At 39.9% G+C, this 20,104-nt stretch overlaps 1 protein-coding gene across 2 annotated transcripts in view; it reads left to right on the forward strand.

The window, feature by feature from the left end:
- The window catches only part of EMCN (endomucin), a 246,200-nt gene that overhangs the window by 101,270 nt on the left and 124,826 nt on the right, over positions 1-20,104 (forward strand). For both annotated transcript variants that reach the window (XM_029597067.1, XM_029597065.1), the window contains exon 2: positions 4,156-4,200. In XM_029597067.1, coding sequence (XP_029452927.1) covers positions 4,156-4,200 — 45 coding nt within the window. The remainder of the gene's footprint in view (positions 1-4,155; positions 4,201-20,104) is intronic.

Below are 20,104 nucleotides of genomic sequence, written 5' to 3' on the forward strand. Positions count from 1 at the left end.
TTCCAAATAATACTTCCCCCAGAGCCTATTGCAGAGCTCTGCTATAAAAGCCTTTCCACAGGGGTATCCATTACAGCTCCACAGTGGGAGGGCTGTCCATGAATGGATACTCCCCTAATTATTTCTCTAACTACACTAGACTGTGCAAGACCTACTAATAACCCAAAAATTGGTCTGGGATACATTGCAACTTTATTAGAATTCATAAACTACCCCCATGAGGGAATACGTCTACCTCGGGGTTCTAGTAACATAAACCACAAGACAAAAATAAGGACTCCATTATGCCACAGTACAATTCCACTCTCAGGGCAGCAATTCTCATTAGCTCGCCATGCTGCAAAGTTCATTGCTACTTTTGTACCTGTGGACCTTATAGCTAATCTGCAAAGATAAAATCACATTCTACTCAAGTTATTTACCGTCCCTGCCCTCTTTCCACCCCCGGGAATAACTTTTCCTCAGTGCAAATAAAAATCTGTACTCTATAGAAGCCTGTGCATATTTTTAGCTGGGCGGAGGAACACAAGTTTGAAAATATAACAGTTTACCCAGGCAAATGTTTGTTTGTTTATTTTGACATTTTATATATCGCCATTCCATGTATAGATCACAATGGTTTACAAAGTGGCATTCATATTAATAGATTCAGCAAACAAATGACAAAGAATGGTTACAGAATTGGTATTCGTAGGTAGGTATTAAAATCCATCTAGTAAGAATTTCTAGTACATATGGAATTAAATTAGTACATAAGGCAATGAATATTAATAATTATCATGTTAATTATCATTCAAATGTGTTATATGTATTAAGTTGTTTAAAATGTAAACCGGAGTAAAGGCAAGATGCTATACTTCGGTATAAAAAAAGAGTCTAAATAAATAAATAATTACAAACAAAATGGTAGTTTTCACATCTTAGTCAGTTGTTTTGAGAATCTTGCATACTCTCATTTGATTTATTCTTCATATTACAATTATTATTTTTGTCCTAGTTTTGTGGTTCTATCTAATCTGATGTTTTTAAATTAAATTATATGCGTTTTTGAAAACTATGTTTTTAATTCACTTTTGAATTTCTTTCTATCTGGTAAAATACACAATGCCTCAGGCAGAGAATTCCAGAGCTTTGGACCTGCTATGGAGAATACGCAATCTCTTGTTTGTGTCAGATGTGTGCTCCGTATTGTGGGAATAGTCAGTAGGCCTTTATTTTGGGATCTTGGTGTTCTCAGAGGATTATAAGGTTGTAGTATCACTTCTAACAAGCTGATGTTGGAATGAATGATGCTGAAAATTATCATTAGGACTTTATAGTAAATTCTGGATTGTACTGGTAACCAATACAGTGTCATCAATGACTGTGTACTGTGATCATATTTCCTAGATCTTAATAATAGTCTTGCTGCAGCATTCTGTAATAGTTGCTGGAAGACCTAGAAGTAAGGAGTTACAGTAGTCAATTGAAATCCATTTCCAATTTGACCCATTCCCTCTGGAACATCTCTTGGGGCACTATCCTTAGTAGGGCTAAAATCACAGTTCTGCACAATCTCTGGAATAGACCAAGTAGCACAGGTTCTGCATTACTACAAACTTACGTTTAAAAAAAACATACAGAAGGACTGTTTTTTATCTGGCTAGAAATGTGTCCATAAATTGTTGAAACGTTCCTGGTGCAGGTTCCCCTCCAGTGCATACAGGGGTCAGTCCCATGTTCTGGGTTATTCAATGTGTTTCCTAATGGTTTGCAATGATAAACTAGGGAATGCACTAACAGTGGTACAGCAGAAAAGATCCCAACTAAATAATGCTAGTACATCAGAGGGCCAAGAAAAGTGTTGTTTATTATAAATATAAACCATATCAATTTAGTGAAAAGTGTGGTAAACTTTTGGCTAACCTGGTAAGGGCTAATGGAGGCCTGAGGTTTATAGCTTCCCTCAGGAACAAGAAAGGTAAACAAGTTACGGAAAATAAAGAGATAGCTAATACAATGGTGGAATATTACAAAAAAAAAAAACTGTATAGCTCTGAGGGCAATGACTTTGCTAAGGGGAGGGAATTTATGCAAAAGACCATTTTACCACGGATCTTAGATGATCAATTAATTTGGTTGAATTGTCCAGTCGGTGATGAAGAAGTCAGGGTGCAGATTTGACAATCTAAGCTATTAAAAGCTCCAGGCCTGGATGGATTCAGAAATGAATTCTATAAAATTCTGTTAGATCATATTGCTCAGCCGCTCAATAATATGTTCAGGGCCTAAGGGAAAGGGGAGTATATTCTGAAGGAGAAAATTTGGCTCAGATAATTGTCATTCACAAAACGGGTAAGGAGGAATCCTCACCATCTTCTTCTCGGCCCATATCCCTTTTAAACTTTGATCAAAATCTTTTAGCAAAACTTTGGGCAGAGAGATTGGCAGTAATTATGCCCAAACTGATTAATTGCTGTCAAGTGGGCTTTGTGCAGGGCAGAGGTGCCTTGTCGAATGTCAGTTTGATACTGTTTGCAATGACTCAATTCAGATAATAAGGGGAGTGCTTTCTAGTGGTCAGTTTTGATGCCAAAAAGGCGTTCTATAGAGTCGATTGGGCCTATTTGATTGAAGTCATAGGAGATATGGGTCTCTTAGGTCAGTTTCAGAAGGTAATATGTCTGCTTTATTCTAACCCGAGGGCATTTGTTGTGGCTAACGCTACTCGCTCTGATATATTTAATATTGGGAGAGGAACGAGGCAGGGTTGCCCGTTATCTCCACTCCAATTCCTGTTGTTTTTGGAGCCCTTATTGCACTCTCTCCAGGAGACGAGGGAGATACAGGAATTAAAGATGGGAAGTTATGTTTTCAAATATGCAGCTTTTGCTGATGATTTGTGGTGTTTCTCACATGTCCTACGTCCTCCCTAGAAGTATTATTGAAGCTCTTTTCGGAATTTGGGGTGTTCTCTGGTTTCAAATTTAAACACCGACAAATTGGATGCACTTGCCTTCCCAATCTCATTGAAAGACCGTTGGAGGGATCGTTTTCCTTTAAAGTGGGCAGATAGATTCTTTTGATATTTAGGACTGCAGTGGTCTACAAATCCAGATGAGCTTTGTGATCTGAACATATCCAGACTAATGGAGCATACTAGGGAGATGTTTCAAACTTGGAGGGGTTTACCTCTCTCCTTAGTAGGGAGGATAAACCTATATAAAATGGAGATCTTTCTAAAGTGGATCTATGTTCTCCAAAATCTGCCAATAAGGATTTGAAGCAGTTGGATTCTATGCTCATAAGGTTCATCTGGCAAGGGAAAAAACCTAGTTTCCCCTGGAATGCTTGCAGTGTGACTGGGGTCAGGGAGGTTTGGCACTACCAAACATGGTAGAGTACAACTTCGCTAGTCTATTGCAAATTTTACTCAACTGGATATATGACAAATCTAATTGCATACATTTGGAAGGGGAAAAATAATTAGTTACTCCATTAGATTTGAAGTTTGTGTTACATGCAGCTCCGGCAAAGTTACCACAAGGTATGTCTGGGAATGTTTTAATTTCGCCTGTGAGATGGGCCTGCAAGTGCTTGACGAAGATCTATCAGAATTCCCCGTTTTGCTCCCAAGTGTATGTAAATATCCCTTTTAGATTGTACAGTTGAATGGTGTTTCTCTTTGCTATCATATACAAATAAATCCACTCTCGGAGCTGGATTTCTTTCTTCCTTTCCATGCAATGAGACTTTCACACCAGTTTTCCCTGTGTACAGTGGCCCAGGGCAATGACAGCAAAGGCAATTTCCGTCATTGTTTTGGCAGCATCCAAAATAAGTAGCCACTTATACCCCCTTTTAAGGGTTATTAAAATGTCAACAGCAATAAAAAAAGATTATAAAGGCCTAGTTATGCTCCTTTTACCTGGCTATGTGTAAACACAACATATGTATCGACTATTTGATATGTTTTGAAAACAGACCAGATCATAAGCTTTACTCTAGACTCTCAAGATCTGTCAAATCATCAGCAGTTACAATGTTAAAGATAAAGACAGACGGTATTTATTATTACACTGTTAGCTTATGTTCAAGAAGAAGCACATTTTCTGTAAAACTGATATTTTGTGGAAAAATAATTATAACGTATCTATTTTCTTTACTTAATTGCAGACATGACTAAATCAGCAGAAACTGCGACTGTCAGTTCAAGTGCAGGTATGTCTCAGTTTGCGGTCTATGGAAATATAAGATAATGCCCTGGGGTCGGCGGGCGTGCTTAAACTGTGGGAGGCCTCTACACGTAACAGTGCTTACAGTTCTGTGACCCGTGAGAGTCTTGTTACCAAAGAAAGGAATTGGCATAAGACAGAAATGAAGCTATCACAAGTGATTTCTGGATGCTTGACTAGTTTCTCATGTGCCCTGAGCATCCAGCGTTAGTTACCCCGGAGGCGGTTTCAGGAATTAGTACAGAACTATAAGGACGTAGCGGAAATCTGAAATGACAAATAACACTCACTATGAATTGCAACAGACTGGGTATTCAAATCTGCTATAAAAAAAAAAAATGCACGGTTTACAAGCTGCTACCATTGTGAGATCTTGCAAGGGAAAGGAATGCACAGGAAAGGGGCCACAGCTCCAGCAGGAGCTAACAAGGATATGCATAGAGGCCTGCAAATACCAATGCGAACACAGCACAGTTTCTTTTCCTTTTCTAACATAAAACAAATCTAAGTAATGCGGTGAGATAGGGGTAGATTTAAAAAGGAGCACTCGTGGCGTACATGTGCGCGCGCTACCCGGCGCGCACACATGTACGCCCGATTTTATAACATGCGCGTGCATGTTATAAAATCAGGGGTCAGTGCGCACAAAGGGATGCACGCTGCCTTCCCCCTTTCCCTCCCAGGCCGCTCCAAAATCGGAACGGTTTCAGAGGGAACTTCCCTTCCCCCTAGCCTGACCTTCCCACCCCACCCCTGACCTTTGTCTTACTTTTTGCGCCTGCTGGCAGCCTGCCAACACACAATCCTCCAATACAGCAGCAATGGCTACTGTGACGGAGGCCTCTGGCCCTTCCCCCAGACCACCCCCTTTAGTAAAGCCCCGGGACTTACTCGCGTCCCGAGGCTTTACGCACGTCTCTGGGCCTTTTTAAAATAGGCCCGGCACGTGTAACACCCCCCCCCCCCCCCCCCACGCGTGTAAATCCTCTAAAATCTGGCCCATAGAGTGCATCATAGATACAGTTAACAATATTGCAGCCCACCATTCTTGGCAAGGCTATGCAGTTAGATGACGGCCAGCAGCAATAATTTGCTTGCAGGAGAGAAGTTTCCCCCAGCTTCTGCATCACAATTCACAGTCCTGTTTCTGCTCTCTGATCTTTGGCAGTAGGAACATGTCACTGGATTCAGGCCTCCTTCTCTCTTCTTCTCAGCCTCTTGTCTTGATAGACTGCTTGTTTAATCCCTGCAAATAGGAGATAAAGTTGTAAATTTCCATGAAGCAAGCTGCCTTTTTCCTTTCAGCAGCTTGCAGATTTAGGGTTCTTTTAATGTAATATCTTTCAGACTACAGGCAACTAAAACACAATTATTATTTTTCTTATTCCCATCGTAAGATCTGCAAACGTGAGTTGAAGTTGTAAACTTTCATGCAGCAGATTGGTAGCGAGGAGGCCTTTTTGCCTTCAGCAGCTTGCAAATCTGAAACTAGACCTGTGATTCTGGAGTGAAATTAGCAAGACTGCTCTGAAAGCTACAGGCTTCTATTTATTTGCAAGCAGGGAGTTTGGGTACATCAATACAGACTGCACTATTTCTAGTAATTCTCCCAAACTTCTTGACCAGTCCTAGCAGGTAGGAAGATGTGTTCCCTAAAGGGTAGAGTTTTTGTATCGGTTGACAACTTGTAAAGCAAGTCACCATGTGCGCTTATCACTTGACAAAAATAGTACTTCAGTCTCTCAAGGATGTCTGGAAATCTTCTAGGTGATCTGCAACACTGAACTTATGGAAGATCCACATGCAGTAATACTGTGTAACAAGAAGAAACAGCAAAGTGCATCCCATTTTTAAGTTCTTGCTTCTTTTCCTAATATTTTTCAACTTTTTCTGTAGAAACAGAGAAACATGAAGGCAGAAAAAGACCATATGGCCTATCTAGTCTGCCATCCAACCAACTATTCAGTTTTATACCTCCCTGTCTCACAGCAAATGGAGAAGTAAGCTAAAATGGTGACTGCTCAAAGCGCCTTTCAGTTTCAATTTAAAAAAAAAAAATGAGGAAGTCAATGTCAATCTATGAAGATCCCAGCGAGGATAGATGCCGTGATCCTTCCTTGTCCTTTCCTGCTCTGCCTCTTGTCAGTCTAATTTCAGAGACATCATTAGCTTTTCTTGAGTAGAAAAAAAAACCCTACAGTTTTGCTTACATAATAGACGAATGAGGTCCTAAAATGAATGCAAATTAAAATGTTCATTATTTTTGGGGTACTCTCCATTCATTTTGAATTCCAACAAATGAAAACAAAAATGCCTTTATTTGGTTTGGATTGCCCATTCAGTTCAAACAAATGCACATCTCTATCATCAACTGGCTTGCATTATAATCCATATTCCTAATTCCAGCAGATTAATGTATATTGAAATTTTACATTGATACCAGCAAGCAATGCCCCATATTATCTAATTTGGCAAAGCTCAAAACATAAATCAAGGGATTGTTATTGGTGAGCAGCCAAAATGCTGCACTGTATAGGTAATCTTGACATTGTTCACAGATGGTCCATTTTAGGGCAAGTAGCTCTTATTTATGAATAGGATTTTTTTCACTTTGGATAAGGCCTCAAATGGCAGAAGCAATCACGTGGAGAAGTCCTTCTTGCTGTTGGTATAGACCTGTCCGAGGCCAATGGCACTGGAATCAGAATGCAATATGTATTAGAGATGTGCATTCATTTTCTAATGAAATGAAAAAGGCAACAACAAAACATTTTTCATTAGAAAACAATACAAAAAAAATCCACATAAAATTTTGGGGTTATTTTTTATTTCCTTTCATTTTGAAAATGACAAAAACAGTATCATGCACATTTTAAAAATTGAAGTCTCTCTCACCCTTGCTTCAGGCCTTCTCGGCTGACAATATTTTGAAAATGGGACCTGTTGGGTAAGAGTGACTGGAGATTGCTCCTGCCCCATTTTGAATTTGGAGATGCCATGGATGGGGTAAGAGGACTGTGGGAAGGGTGGGGGAGATAGGGAAAGGTGTGTAGGGCATTCAGTTTGGCACTAGGAGTTTTGGTAAGGGGAGGGCCTTTCCTTTTGTTTTTATTTTTCCTATTATTTTTTTTTTTTACTTTAACGTTTATTTTGTTTCTAATAAACTAAACACAAAAATAAACCTCAAACTAAATGAAAAGCATATTTAAAAAAGAGCAAAAAAACTCCAAAATGAAATGTTTCCATACATATGCCTAACATACAGCCCGATCCAGTAAAGTCCGTGGGAGAGCGGACTAACGCCCGCTCTCCCGGCGCGCGCACCGGCCCCTCGCCGGTGCGCGCGATCCAGTATTTAAATTAGGCGACGCGGTGCAAACGAGGAAAAGGAGGCGCTAGGGACACTAGCGCGTCCCTAGCGCCTCCTTTTGGCCTGGAGCGGCGGCTGTCAGCGGGTTTGACAGCCGCCGCTCAATTTTGCCGGCGTCGGTTCTCGAGCCCGCTGACAGCCACGGGCTCGGAAACCGGACGCCGGCAAAATTGAGCGTCCGGTTTTCGGCCCGACAGCCGCGGGCCGAATTCAAAATTTTTTTAATTTTTTTTTTTACTTTTTTTTACTTTTGGGGACCTCCGACTTAATATCGCAATGATATTAAGTCGGAGGGTGCACAGAAAAGCAGTTTTTACTGCTTTTCTGTGCACTTCCCTGGCGCCGGAAGAAATTAGCGCCGACCTTTGGGCGGCGCTAATTTCTTAGAGTAAAATGTGCGGCTTGGCTGCACATTTTACTTACTGGATCGCTCGGGAATACCTAATAGGGCCATCAACATGCATTTGCATGTTGAGGGCGCTATTAGGTGCCGCGGGTGGGCTGCGTGTTTTCCTCCCCTTACTGAATAAGGGGTAAGGGAAAACACGCGTCCAGAGCAGGGTGACAGTGCGCTCCGACGGAGCACACTTTACTGGATCGACCTGATAGGGCTTCCCAAACTTTTAGCCGGTGTGACCTCATTTTAGCACTTGAAAATTCACAGCCCAAAAGACGTCCAAAACAAATTAGTCAGAGCGATCCCCCTCCAACAGTCACTCCTACTCCTTGTTCCCACATTCAAGCTGATCCCCCTGTCTCAAACTCTACTCCTCTCACCTCCCCAGCCCATCCCATCCCATCCCCTCTCTCATCCCTCCAGCCCATTTCACATCTCCCAGCTGATCACTTCTCACCCCCAAACATTTCTTTTACTGATCCTCTGTCATCCTTCCCTTGCAACTCATCCTCCATTCTATCCTCACTCTCCTTCCCCACCCCCTCTCTCACCTCCCAGCATCCCCTTCAACTGTTCTCTCACCTTTCCTCCCCCAACTGATCTCCTCTCACCCTCCAGCAGCTCTTACGTCCACCAGATGAATTCTGTCATTCTCCCTCTCACCCTCCATAGCCAGTTCCTCTCCATCATATCCAGAACTCAAACTCCTCCTCTCATCTCTTCCTTCAAATCGCCCCTCTTCCATACATTCCTCTGGCCAGGGTCAGCAGCAAATATTTTCCTTTGAGCCTTGGGCCAAAGGTGGATGACCATTGGTAGAAAAAGAGGGCAGGCTGATGACTGAGGCAACATTTTTCTATTCTGTAGGTTTAGTGATGGGTCAGGAGAGAAAAGCAGTAGCAGTCTTTACTTGTCCATGCACATTCAGCTCTACCTTTCTCTCATGGCTGGTCCCAAGCCTAGCTGTGAACTGCAAGCAGCAGCAGCATTACTAATGGAAGTCAGTATGAGTTCTGTGGGCTAGTGTAAGCTTGCAGATTCTCCTCATGCAGGTCTTCCTATCACCGCAGAAATTCATGTAAGGGCAGTGCCACTACAGGGCCTGTGAGCATGTTCTGGCTCATAGGCCCCACGCTGACTTCCATTACTAATAGAATCATAGAAACATGACTGTATGGCCTATCTAGACTGCCCATCCACCCAATTAATTCAGCTTTATAATTCCCATCATTCCCTTACATTTATTCCATGCTTTCTTGAATTCATATATTGTCTTTGTCTCCACTACCTCCAGTGGCAGACCGTTCCATGCATCCTCTACTCTCTCTGTAAAGAAATATTTCTTAAGATTACTCCTGAGCCTACCTTCTTTTACCCTTATCTCATAACCCCTCATTCCAGAGCCTCCTATCCATTGAAAGAGGTCTGCCTCCTGTGCATGGAAATCTTTGATATATTTAAATGTCTCCGTCATATCTCCCTGTCTCACCTTTCCACTAGAGATCTTTAAGTCTATCCCCATATGCTTTAGATTGAAGACAACTTACCATGCTGCTGCTTTCTGAAGAGTGCTGCCATTTGAGGCACTTCTAACCCCATCTGAAGGTTTTGTGACTCCAGTTGGGGTACCAACCCACAGTTTGCTAATGTATATGGTAGTTGCTAATTCACAAATATCAGAACAGAATCACTAAACTTTTTTTTTTTTAATAATTATTTCAAAGGCTTTCTGACAGGCTAGAGTCCATATTTTATCTATATGACTGTGTCTTCCTTGTGCTATTTTCTATCTGTGAAGTTATTTGCAATTTCCCCCATGTAAGATATCATGATTTACAATCTGGGTGTAATGTGGTACAAAATGTTAATAATATCCTCAGAAGCTGAGAGGTTCACAGAACTTTCTCAGTATGAGGATGAAGCCAATGTATTATAGCCAAGATCTTGTAAAGATCTGTGTAAGCAGTGGCCTAAATTGGTATTATATTATGCCATAGAACACCCACACACACAATCTTATAAAAGCAAAACATTTTAATAAATATGGTAAAAATTGGTAGAAAATTGTATAATCAGCAAAGACAATAGTACATAACATCACAGAAGTATTGCATGAATCAATGGAAAACAAATAGCTATTGCAATAATAAAAGATAAAGATTTATACAAAGAAGATGAAGAGATAAGATACCGCTCTTACAAATCCCACAATACTGCGAGTCAATGAATCTGTGAAAAGATAGGACACAGGCCTGGAGACCCCACAAAGTAGTTGGCACCACTCCTCTGTGGATCATCTGAAGAACACTGTCAAATGCAGTTTCTTATATTTTCATTTTCTGGCTTTAATCTAGTATCTGAAAGTGTTAAGTGTTCTGATTTATACTCATAACTCTAACAATAACCAGTTATAGCTCATTAAGCTATGGCTAATTAAAGATCCTGGTACTGCCTGACTAAGCACTGGCCTTATCACTAGCCTTATCTCTAAGAAAAACAGATGTTAGGAAGAACAGACTCCTGTGTTTTCTTCAGCTCATTAGTACCATGCAGTCTAGAAAGAAAACCAAAAGACAGCATATTACAGTTTCAAGCCTTAACAATCCATATGCTTAAGCTATGTGTACTATACATATGTTGATCCACATTTATCAATTATTGGTGACTGTTTTGATCCATTTCACTTACAGTGATCTTCCAGGAAACTAACTGCCTAAAATAATTTAAACACAATCTAGATGAGGGGGGGTGCTGTGTGACGGAATTCAAGATGGCAGCTTAACCTGTTAGCTCGTCCCCCTCGGTTGCTTAAAACAGCTAAAAACAGTGCTTTTTCTGAAAGTTTACCACTACTGACGAGCTTTATTGTACCAGTGTACCACCCAGATGACAACTAGGTGGAAAAAAAGCAGATTTGTGACAATTTTCGAATTGCAAATCACAAGACGAATTGGCAGCCACTGACCCCGAGAAGGGCCTGACCAGATGATAACAAAATTGGCAGATGACCCAGACTTACCGACTTGAGCTGAAATGAGACCGTGGTTTCTGGATTTGCATAGCGATATGAGACAACATAAACAGGAACTCCTGCACTCCATAACAGAAGTAAGAGAGAATTTAGCTTCCCTTGGACATTGTGTTGATGAAATGGACACGCGAGTGGATGGCCACGCAGCAACCTTAAACGTGATGCTGGCGCAGCAAAAACAGCTACGCACCAACTATCGAAGAAAAGATTGAAGACCTGGAAAACAGGTCCAGGAGGAACAATCTACGCATTAGAGGAGTGCCTGAGCTACGTGAGTACTCTGTTACGATAGCGACAGTACAAAATTCTGCCATCATCTCCTAAATAACCTGGATAAAAGAGGAGCGAATAATGAACCATCGGCCGCCATGATGATAACAATCGAAAGGGCGCATCAAGCTTTAGGTCCATGGACAATGAACAAGCCCAGATACATCATCTTATGCTTTCTTAGCTTCACTCAGAAATTGTCAATTTTTGAAGCAGCAAGGAAGCATCCTAACCTGAAATGGGAAGGACACGAGATTACTATATACCAAAACCTAGCTACCAGCACACTCAGGAAAAGATTCAAGCTTCAAGAAGTTACTAAATCACTTAATGAAAAGCAGATCCGGTATCGCTGGGTCTTTCCCTTCGGATTACAGTATGTGGTTAAGGGTGTCACTTATAAAATAAAAACTGTCCCTGAGGCTCAAGAAGCCTATAAACAAGCGGACATGGCTATTGATTTTTCGACTGCTACAACTGCCGTATCTGCACCCAAACTGGATTTGCCCCCCAGATGACAGCGAAATGGGAATGGAGGCCGAAGGTTATGACACCATTCGGAGGAATCACAATCAGTGATGTCAGATCAGGGCTGCCTTGCAGAAGACTATTACCAGAACAAACTTCTGTATTGTAAGAAAATCAGATGTGGTAGACTGCCTTGATACATAGTTCTGAGCTCATAGCACTAAATGCATCTTAAAGTTTTGATTATGCCGCAATAGTGGTGGTTGTGGGAAATTATAAATATGTTTTGTGATATTACAACGCAGCGTTTCCACTATTATGTTTCTGTTCAAAGAGCGACTAGGGGGGAGGGGCATCTTTAGCACCATCTTGTTCTGGAATATGCCCCCTGAGGGAGGAGAACCCTGCCGGGAAGGTCAGGCAGGCCTATACAGAACGGGGGGATATTATGCAGAACAGAAAGACACTAACTGTACTATAGCTGTACTCTGCTTCCACGGCAGGGGAGAAGAAAAAAGGGTTCGCACTCACAAAGTGGGGAGTAGCTGGCTTGTTATGGTGGTTACTACCCCAAACCAATTGTGTCCGATACTTCACTTTCGATGCATATCCAGCATGGCTCTCTGCTTCAACGGCATGGGAGAAGACTGATACATCACGCATTTCCAGCATAGCTCCCTGCTTCAACAGCAGGGGAGAAGAAAAACAACCAATAAGGACTGTATAACATAGTCTGGGTAAAACAAATAAGCATGGGTGTAGCTTGCTTATTGCAGCGGTTACTACCCCTACTACCCCTAACTAATCAAGCTAGATATTTCAATGGTGGGGGTGGAAGGGAAATAGAACCAAGAGCTAAGAGAAACAGATAAATATCAGAGAAAAAAAATGTGTGAAGCTTGCTGGGCAGACTGGATGGGCCGTTTGGTCTTCTTCTGCCGTCATTTCTATGTTTCTATGTTTCTATATTGTCTATTTCTTGGATTGTCCTTTCCATCACTACTTTATCTTTGCTGCTGGTTTTTGGAGTAGTAGATCTAAATCATGAATAAGATAAGAGTATTATCTATCAATACCAAAAATCTTAATATAAACAGAAAGCAAGATTTACTATATAACGAATTAAGGATATACAGGGCTAACATAGTCTTCCTTCAGGAGACACACCTAAAAAAGCGCCATGAATATTAACGCCACCAGCATTTTCTCAAAAATACTATGCGGCTAGCACTGTTCATACTAAGTATACTGGAGTAGCTATCTTACTCTCCAACTCTCTTGTTTGTGAATGTATATCCCACTATGCTGACCCAAATGGTCATTTTCTTATTCTTAAAATTAGAGTAGGTGTAGATGTTTACACTCTGGTTAATCTTTATGCTCATAACATCAATCAGTGCCCTTTTTTCCAAAGTCTCAGTAAAATGCTAACTAAACATGTAGAAGGGACCTTAATAATAGGAGATTTTAATTTAATGCTCAATCCCCAGTTGGATAATTACAGACTATTGCTAGTTCCCGAGCCAGGAGAGAACTTCATACCTTTATGTGCCAATGGAATCTATCTATTCCCGTCATCCAGGGTCTATACCTTTTTCTCTCCCCCACGTGATACTTACTCGCAAATTGATCTTATTCTTATTGATAAAATCCTAATAAGCAGGGTATCAGGGGGAGACATTGGAAATATATCCTTGTCAGACCATGCGCCAGTATGGTTTGAATGGTTAATAGTGAATAATGATAATGGATTAAAGTGTTGGCATTTAAATGAACAGCTGCTTCAAGATAAATCCTTCTGCAAGATATTTGGGGAGAACCTAAAGGAATATTTTCAAATTAATACTAATCATGAATAATCTCTAGGAGTAATATGGGAATGCTCTAAAGTTGTAGCGAGGGGATTATTATCGTATGCAGTGAAATGTAAGCGAGAGCAGGAGAATAGAAGCATTCAGCTAAATTCTGAAATTACATGACTCTCGAGGCTACAAATGCATTCTCCTACTAAATCCATAGGGTCCCAATTGCACACAGCTAGAGCAGAACTCCAGACCCTTGATAATTCCACAATAGCCCACCAACTTAATATGCTTAAACAAGTGCATTATGAAGGGGGGAACAAAGCTGGCCGTCTATTAGCACAAAAATTGAAGGCCCAACAGGCCCAAAATATTATTGTGAAAATTAAAAACTCCCAGAATGAGTATGTTTCAAACTCTGCGGCAATTAGTAAATGTTTTACAACTTTTTACAAGCTATTATACACTAGTAATAAAACCATAACAGATGAGTCTATTTTGGAGTACTTAGCAACATCTTCTCTCCCACAACTTACTCAAGAACAACAGGCTTACTTAGATTGCCCCATATCTACCCCCAAAGTACTTACCACTATCAAAGACCTAAAAACGGGTAAAGTACCAGGGTTGGACGGGTTTTCTGGTCTTTATTATAAACACGTTGCTCATATTCTGGTCACGCCTTCGACAGAAATATTTAATTCCTTGAGAACAGGAAAAGATTTGGCCACTGGTTCCAATATAGCTGGGATCACAGTGATTGTGAAACCAGGGCGTGATCCCGCTCTCTGTGGATCCTATAGACCCATATCTTTAATAAACTTTGATTTAAAAATACTGGCTTGGGTTTTAGCAGGGCGCTTAAACACCCTAATCTTACCCACCCTAATTCACGTTGACCAAGCAGGCATTGTTCCCAATCGCTCTGCGGCGGACAATGTTCGAAAGATCATAGACCTGTTATGATGGCTCCAAGAAAACAAAGTGCCAACCATTTTGCTCTCTGTGGATGCAGAGAAAGCTTTCGATATGGTGCACTTGCCTTTTTTGTTTCAAACAATGAATATGATACAGTTTGGACCATTTTTTCTAAATTGGATATAGAAACTATATAATTCACCACAAGCCCAAGTCAAAATTAATAGTGGTTATGGCGAGTGTTTGATCATAGAGAGAGGCACCAGCAGGGTTGTCCGCTGTCAGCCCTCTTATTTGCTTTATTTTTAGAGCCCTTTAATTACAGAATTTATAATTCCATTAATGTTTTAGGAGTCAAGATAGATTTGCAATTTAAACATTCTCTATTTGCGGATGATATTCTGTTCACTCTTACAAATCCTGAAATTTTGCTACAAGGTGTCACTACTGAACTGCAAAACTTTAGTACTGTATCTGGATTTAAGGTAAATTTTGAAAAGTTGGAGATTTTAAATGTTAATCTTGATAGCAATACCAGTAAAAGAGCGCTTTCCCTTTAGGTGGGCCACTAAATCCTTTAAATATCTTGGGATTCATATTGGCGCCGATATTGGAGCTTTATTTACACTAAACTATGACCCATTGATCAAAAAAGTAGAAGGGGACCTGGACAAATGGGATAGACATAATTTCTCCTGGTTAGGACGCATAGCAATCATCAAAATGAATGTTATACCAAAATTTTTATATCTGTTACCATTCCTACTTACTTGTTGGCCTCAGTATTGTGGGTTTGGCAAAAAAAGGTTTTTGATTTTATATGGAGACACAGAACTCCCAGGATCTCCAGACAAATTATGTACCTATCTTTAAAAAAAAAAAAAAAGAGGCCTGGAGTTCCCAAATCTTCAATGGTACTATGCGGCAGCCCAATTACGGTCGATTTCATAGGAATTTGACCTCAAAGTAGTGGATGGATATTGAGCAAGCCATGGTAGGATAACAACCATTATCAGCTATGCCTTGGCAACCCCGCAATACATGGTGGCAATTGAAGTGTTGGCCCATCACACTGAATACTACAATGAGAGTGTGGAGACAGTGGAAGGATAGATTAGTGGGATGTCATACATATTATTCACTCACACACCTCTTTCATAATATATCCTTTTTAGTGGGCGTACACCCAAGAGCATTTCAGGATTCGAAAATCAGAGGAGTAATAAAGGTAGAGCATATTTCATCTCAGGGAGATATATTACCTTTGAATACCTTGAAACTGCTACACCCTGATTGGGAAGTCAATATTTTAAAATATGCCCAAATTCGACAGTTTATACTGACGCATAAAAAATCTCAAGCTTTAACTTTAACCAAATCACTATTCGAAATTCACTGCACACAAGTTGAGAAAATTAAAGGTTTAAATTCAAAAGTATATAATTTGTTACAACCTAGAAGTAGTGCCTCACATTCTTATATGCAGGCTTGAAAAAGGGATTTAGGAACAACAATCAGTGAAGAAGATTGGGATTTGATTTATTTAAGTGCTCGAAAATGTTCCATTTCTGCACAAATTCAGGAAAACTGTTATAAACTTCTGTATAGATGGTACTTAGTTCCAACGAAAATGTGCCATTTCTCTTCTTCCTACTCTAATAAATGTTGGTGTAACTATGGAGGTCTAGGCTCATATATGTATATCTGGTGGAACTATATAAAAATAATTCCTTTTTGGAAACAAATTACCACTTGGCTGTCACAGCTATTCAAAATAGAGATAAAGTTAGAAGCTTTGAGTATGTTACTGGGTAGATCAACTGCGGGACTCAACCTGCCCCAACAACGTTTTTGCTTACAAGTATATATTGCAGCGAGAAGTGAACTTGCTCTACTCTGGAAACAAACTGAACCCCCGACATTTCAGGCAATTAATTATTAATCTCCTTTCTTTCTACTGCCATATGGCGCATTTAATTGCACTTAAACTTGACACCATCTTTACATACCATGAAATTTGGAACCCTTTCCTGGAGTGGCAGAAATGTATAGGAAGTTGATTCTCCTATCGACTATCTCCTATATGTCACCTTTAGGCAAAGTGCTTTGCTTTGACACTATATGACCTTTGGCTATAAAGCAAACTAAGTTAGCCCTACTACTATCTACACTATCTTGGTGATGGTTAGGACTATATGATCATTCTGCTTATTCTGTATAAGACGATTTATGTATGGTTTACTTCATGTGATTGTTTCTTTATCCTTTTTGTGCTGTTCTGCTCTGAGGGGAGGGAGGGTTTGGGATAAACTATTGATGATAATAACTGGAAAACTGTGGATGTGATTTTCATATTGTTTATTATTGTAACACTGTTTCTTGATTTGGTACATCGAAAAACAATATTATTTAAAAAAAAAACAGCACAATCTAGATGGACCCCCAGAAGCTGAGATGACATGCCTAAGATAACCAATTCTGGGTTCTCAAAAATATGACCAGGGCCTTCAGATTACTGTCCTTCATCACTGAAATATATCAGGCAAATTGCTCAGGCTTTGAGGTGTCATCCTGAATTGCCAATTACTAAATGGAGTGATGAAGGTAGTTTTAACTTTATCAGTTTCCTCTACTTCCATCTGGCAATTGCCACTCTTTAACAGAGAACCACCATGACTCAGACAACATTGTGAATGGTTCTTCAGTCCTTGAAAGAAGATATGCATCCATCTGTTAAGGCATCCGGTAGTCTATCAGCTTATTTAAGGAGTCATTTTGCTTGTGTACTAAAACAACTGGAGAAGCATATGAGCTATATGATTCTTCAATAACACAAGTGACTTGATACATAGTGAAGTGCCATTAGGTAGTATCATTCACAGTTTGTCAGCCAGACCGACAGGAATATTCTGCAGTCTCTTCTGTTGGTGAAGCAGGAGCAGTCAAGGGGAAAAGCCAACAGTCACTTAGCAGTGCATGGTTTGGAGAAATGTATCCTTGAAGGATACTAATGAAACAGGAGAGTTAGGGTATCCCAACAGAGAGGTTCTAATAAAAGCAAACGTAGTGCATGTGCCTATATGTAAAAAATCACTTGAGTTAAATATTTCCAAATTATCCCTAACAACTGAAAAGCAAGTTGTTAATACAAACAAAAAACACACTTTGAAATGTCTGTGTGCCAGAAGTCTAAGAAGTAAGATGGAAGAGTTAGAGTGTATAGATAGAACAAAATGGTGGTGAGGTCTGTAATAAAGATGAGATGGACCTTTACTAAAATATAAAACTGATGAATGTTGGAAGCCTTTCCATTAAGGAGCACCCTGAGATTTCTTACATCAGAGTGTCAGGAGTTACAACCAAAAGTCCCTGAAGCAGCGGCTCAGGACTTTTGGAGTCTGGACTCTAAAGTGCAGCAGTGCAAGTTTATGGGAAGTACTCATTTCCATAATCTTTTTAAAAATGACTACAAAACCGTATGAAAAATTGAAACAACAAAATAAGAAAATATAGTGTAATAGACCGATGATTAAAGAAAGACCCGTAGCGGTGAAAGCACAAGTTGTGTACTTGCCAACCGCGGGTGTGTATGAAGGTTCTATATTATAAAATTAGTGAAAAAAAGTCATTAGAAGCATAAGAATAACACTGTTACTAAAGATTATAAATTTTTGGATACACCATGATTGTTAGACATTTGATCGTTGTACCCTGGACAAATTGATACGATTACATGAGATTTAAATTACCCCAATATTGACTGAGTAAATGTAACACCAGGACTTGCTGGAGACATAAAGTTTCTGGATCTAATAAATGACTGCTTCATGGAGCAATTGGATCAGGAACCAACAAGAGAGGGAGCAATTTTAGATTTAATCCTTAGTGGAACTCAGGATTTGATGAGAGGTAACGGTGGTGGGGTCACTTGGCATTAGTGATCATAACATGATCAAATTTAAAATAACTGGAAGGGGGACAATAAGTAAATCTACAGCTCTAACACTAAATTTTCAAAAGGGAAATTTTGATAAAATGAGGAAAATAGTTAGAAAAAAAACTGAAAGGTGTAGCTGCAAAGGTTAAGTGTTCAACTGGCATGGATATTGTTTAAAAATACAATCCTAGATGCACAGTCCAGATGTATTCCACGCATTAAGAAAGGTGGAAGGAAAGCAAAAAAGATTACCAGCATGGTTAAAAGGTGATGTGAAAGAGGCTATTTTAGCCAAAAAAAATCCTTCAAAAATTGGAAGAAGGAGCCATTTGAAGAAAATAGGATAAAGCATAAGCATTGTCAAGTTAAGTGTAAAACTTGATAAGACAGGCGAATAGAGAATTTGAAATGAAGCTGCCCGCAGAGGCAAAAACTCATAATAAAAACTTTTTAAAATATATCTGAAGCAAAAAATCTGTGAGGGAGTCGGTTGGACCGTTAGATGACTGAGGGGTTAAAGGGGCTCTTAGGGAAGATAAGGCCATTGCAGAAGGACTAAATTATTTATTTATTTATTTATTTTTAATTTTTATATACCGGAATTCCTGTATGCAATACAAATCAATCCGGTTTACAAGTAACGAAAAGGTTGCCCTGGTCTGGGAGGTTAGACTGGGGTTTTTTACATAGAACATTGAACAATAACAATCAACCATTGAACGTTATTACAAGGAACAGTGAAAGTAACAATAGTATTTAACAAGTAATTAATATTATTATAACATTAACATTATTCATGTTTTGAGCTGAGTGTGTGTGTTCACATTTTACAAGGAACTTTAGTAGCATATATAGTCTGCAAGTAATCGGTTAAATAATATAATATGAAAAGGATGACTGTTAAATAGATATTGCGAATAACCAAGTCCGTGTATGAAATTAAGTGTCAATGTGTTAGTGACACCTTGCAAAGGTTGGATCTGAAAGACAGGAGGAGGTGCCTAGTTACACTCTGGGAATTGGAACGCTTGCCTGAAGAGCCAGGTTTTTAACCTTTTTTTGAACTCTGGTAGATTGGGTTCGAGTCTTATGTCTGGGAGCGCATTCCATTGATGTGGTCCCGCAGTGGATAGTGCTCTTTTTCTTAGCGTTGAATTGGCGGGAGCTGTGGCTAATGTGCCTTTGTAGGCGCTTCTGATGGGTCTGGCCGATGAGTGTAGGCGAAGTTGAGTTTGTAGAGATATAGGTGCGACGTTATGAATTACTTTATGGATGATGGTTAAGGTTTTATATATGATTCTCTGTTTGATAGGTAGCCAGTGGAGGTTGCTCAAGATGGGGGTAATATGGTCTCTTCTATTAGTGTTAGTTAGGATTCTGGCTGCGGCGTTTTGTACCATCTGTAGGGGTTTGATGCTGTTGGAGGGGAGGCCCAGTAAGATTGAGTTGCAGTAATCAAGTTTCGAAAAAATAATGGATTGAAGAACGAGGCGAAAGTCATTGAAGTGAAGGAGTGGCTTTAGTTTCTTTAGGACCTGTAGTTTAAAGAAGCAATCCCTGGTGGTTGTGTTTATGAATTTTTTAAGGTTAAGTTGATTGTCAAGCCAAGTTCCTAAATTCCTGACGTCTGCAGAGAGCTCCATGTTTAAAGATGTGGTTTGTGCCGGACTAGGTGGGTAGTTGTTCGGGTTGTGTGA

Source organism: Rhinatrema bivittatum, chromosome 1 (assembly GCF_901001135.1).
Source record: "Rhinatrema bivittatum chromosome 1, aRhiBiv1.1, whole genome shotgun sequence".
Taxonomy (NCBI): domain Eukaryota; kingdom Metazoa; phylum Chordata; class Amphibia; order Gymnophiona; family Rhinatrematidae; genus Rhinatrema; species Rhinatrema bivittatum.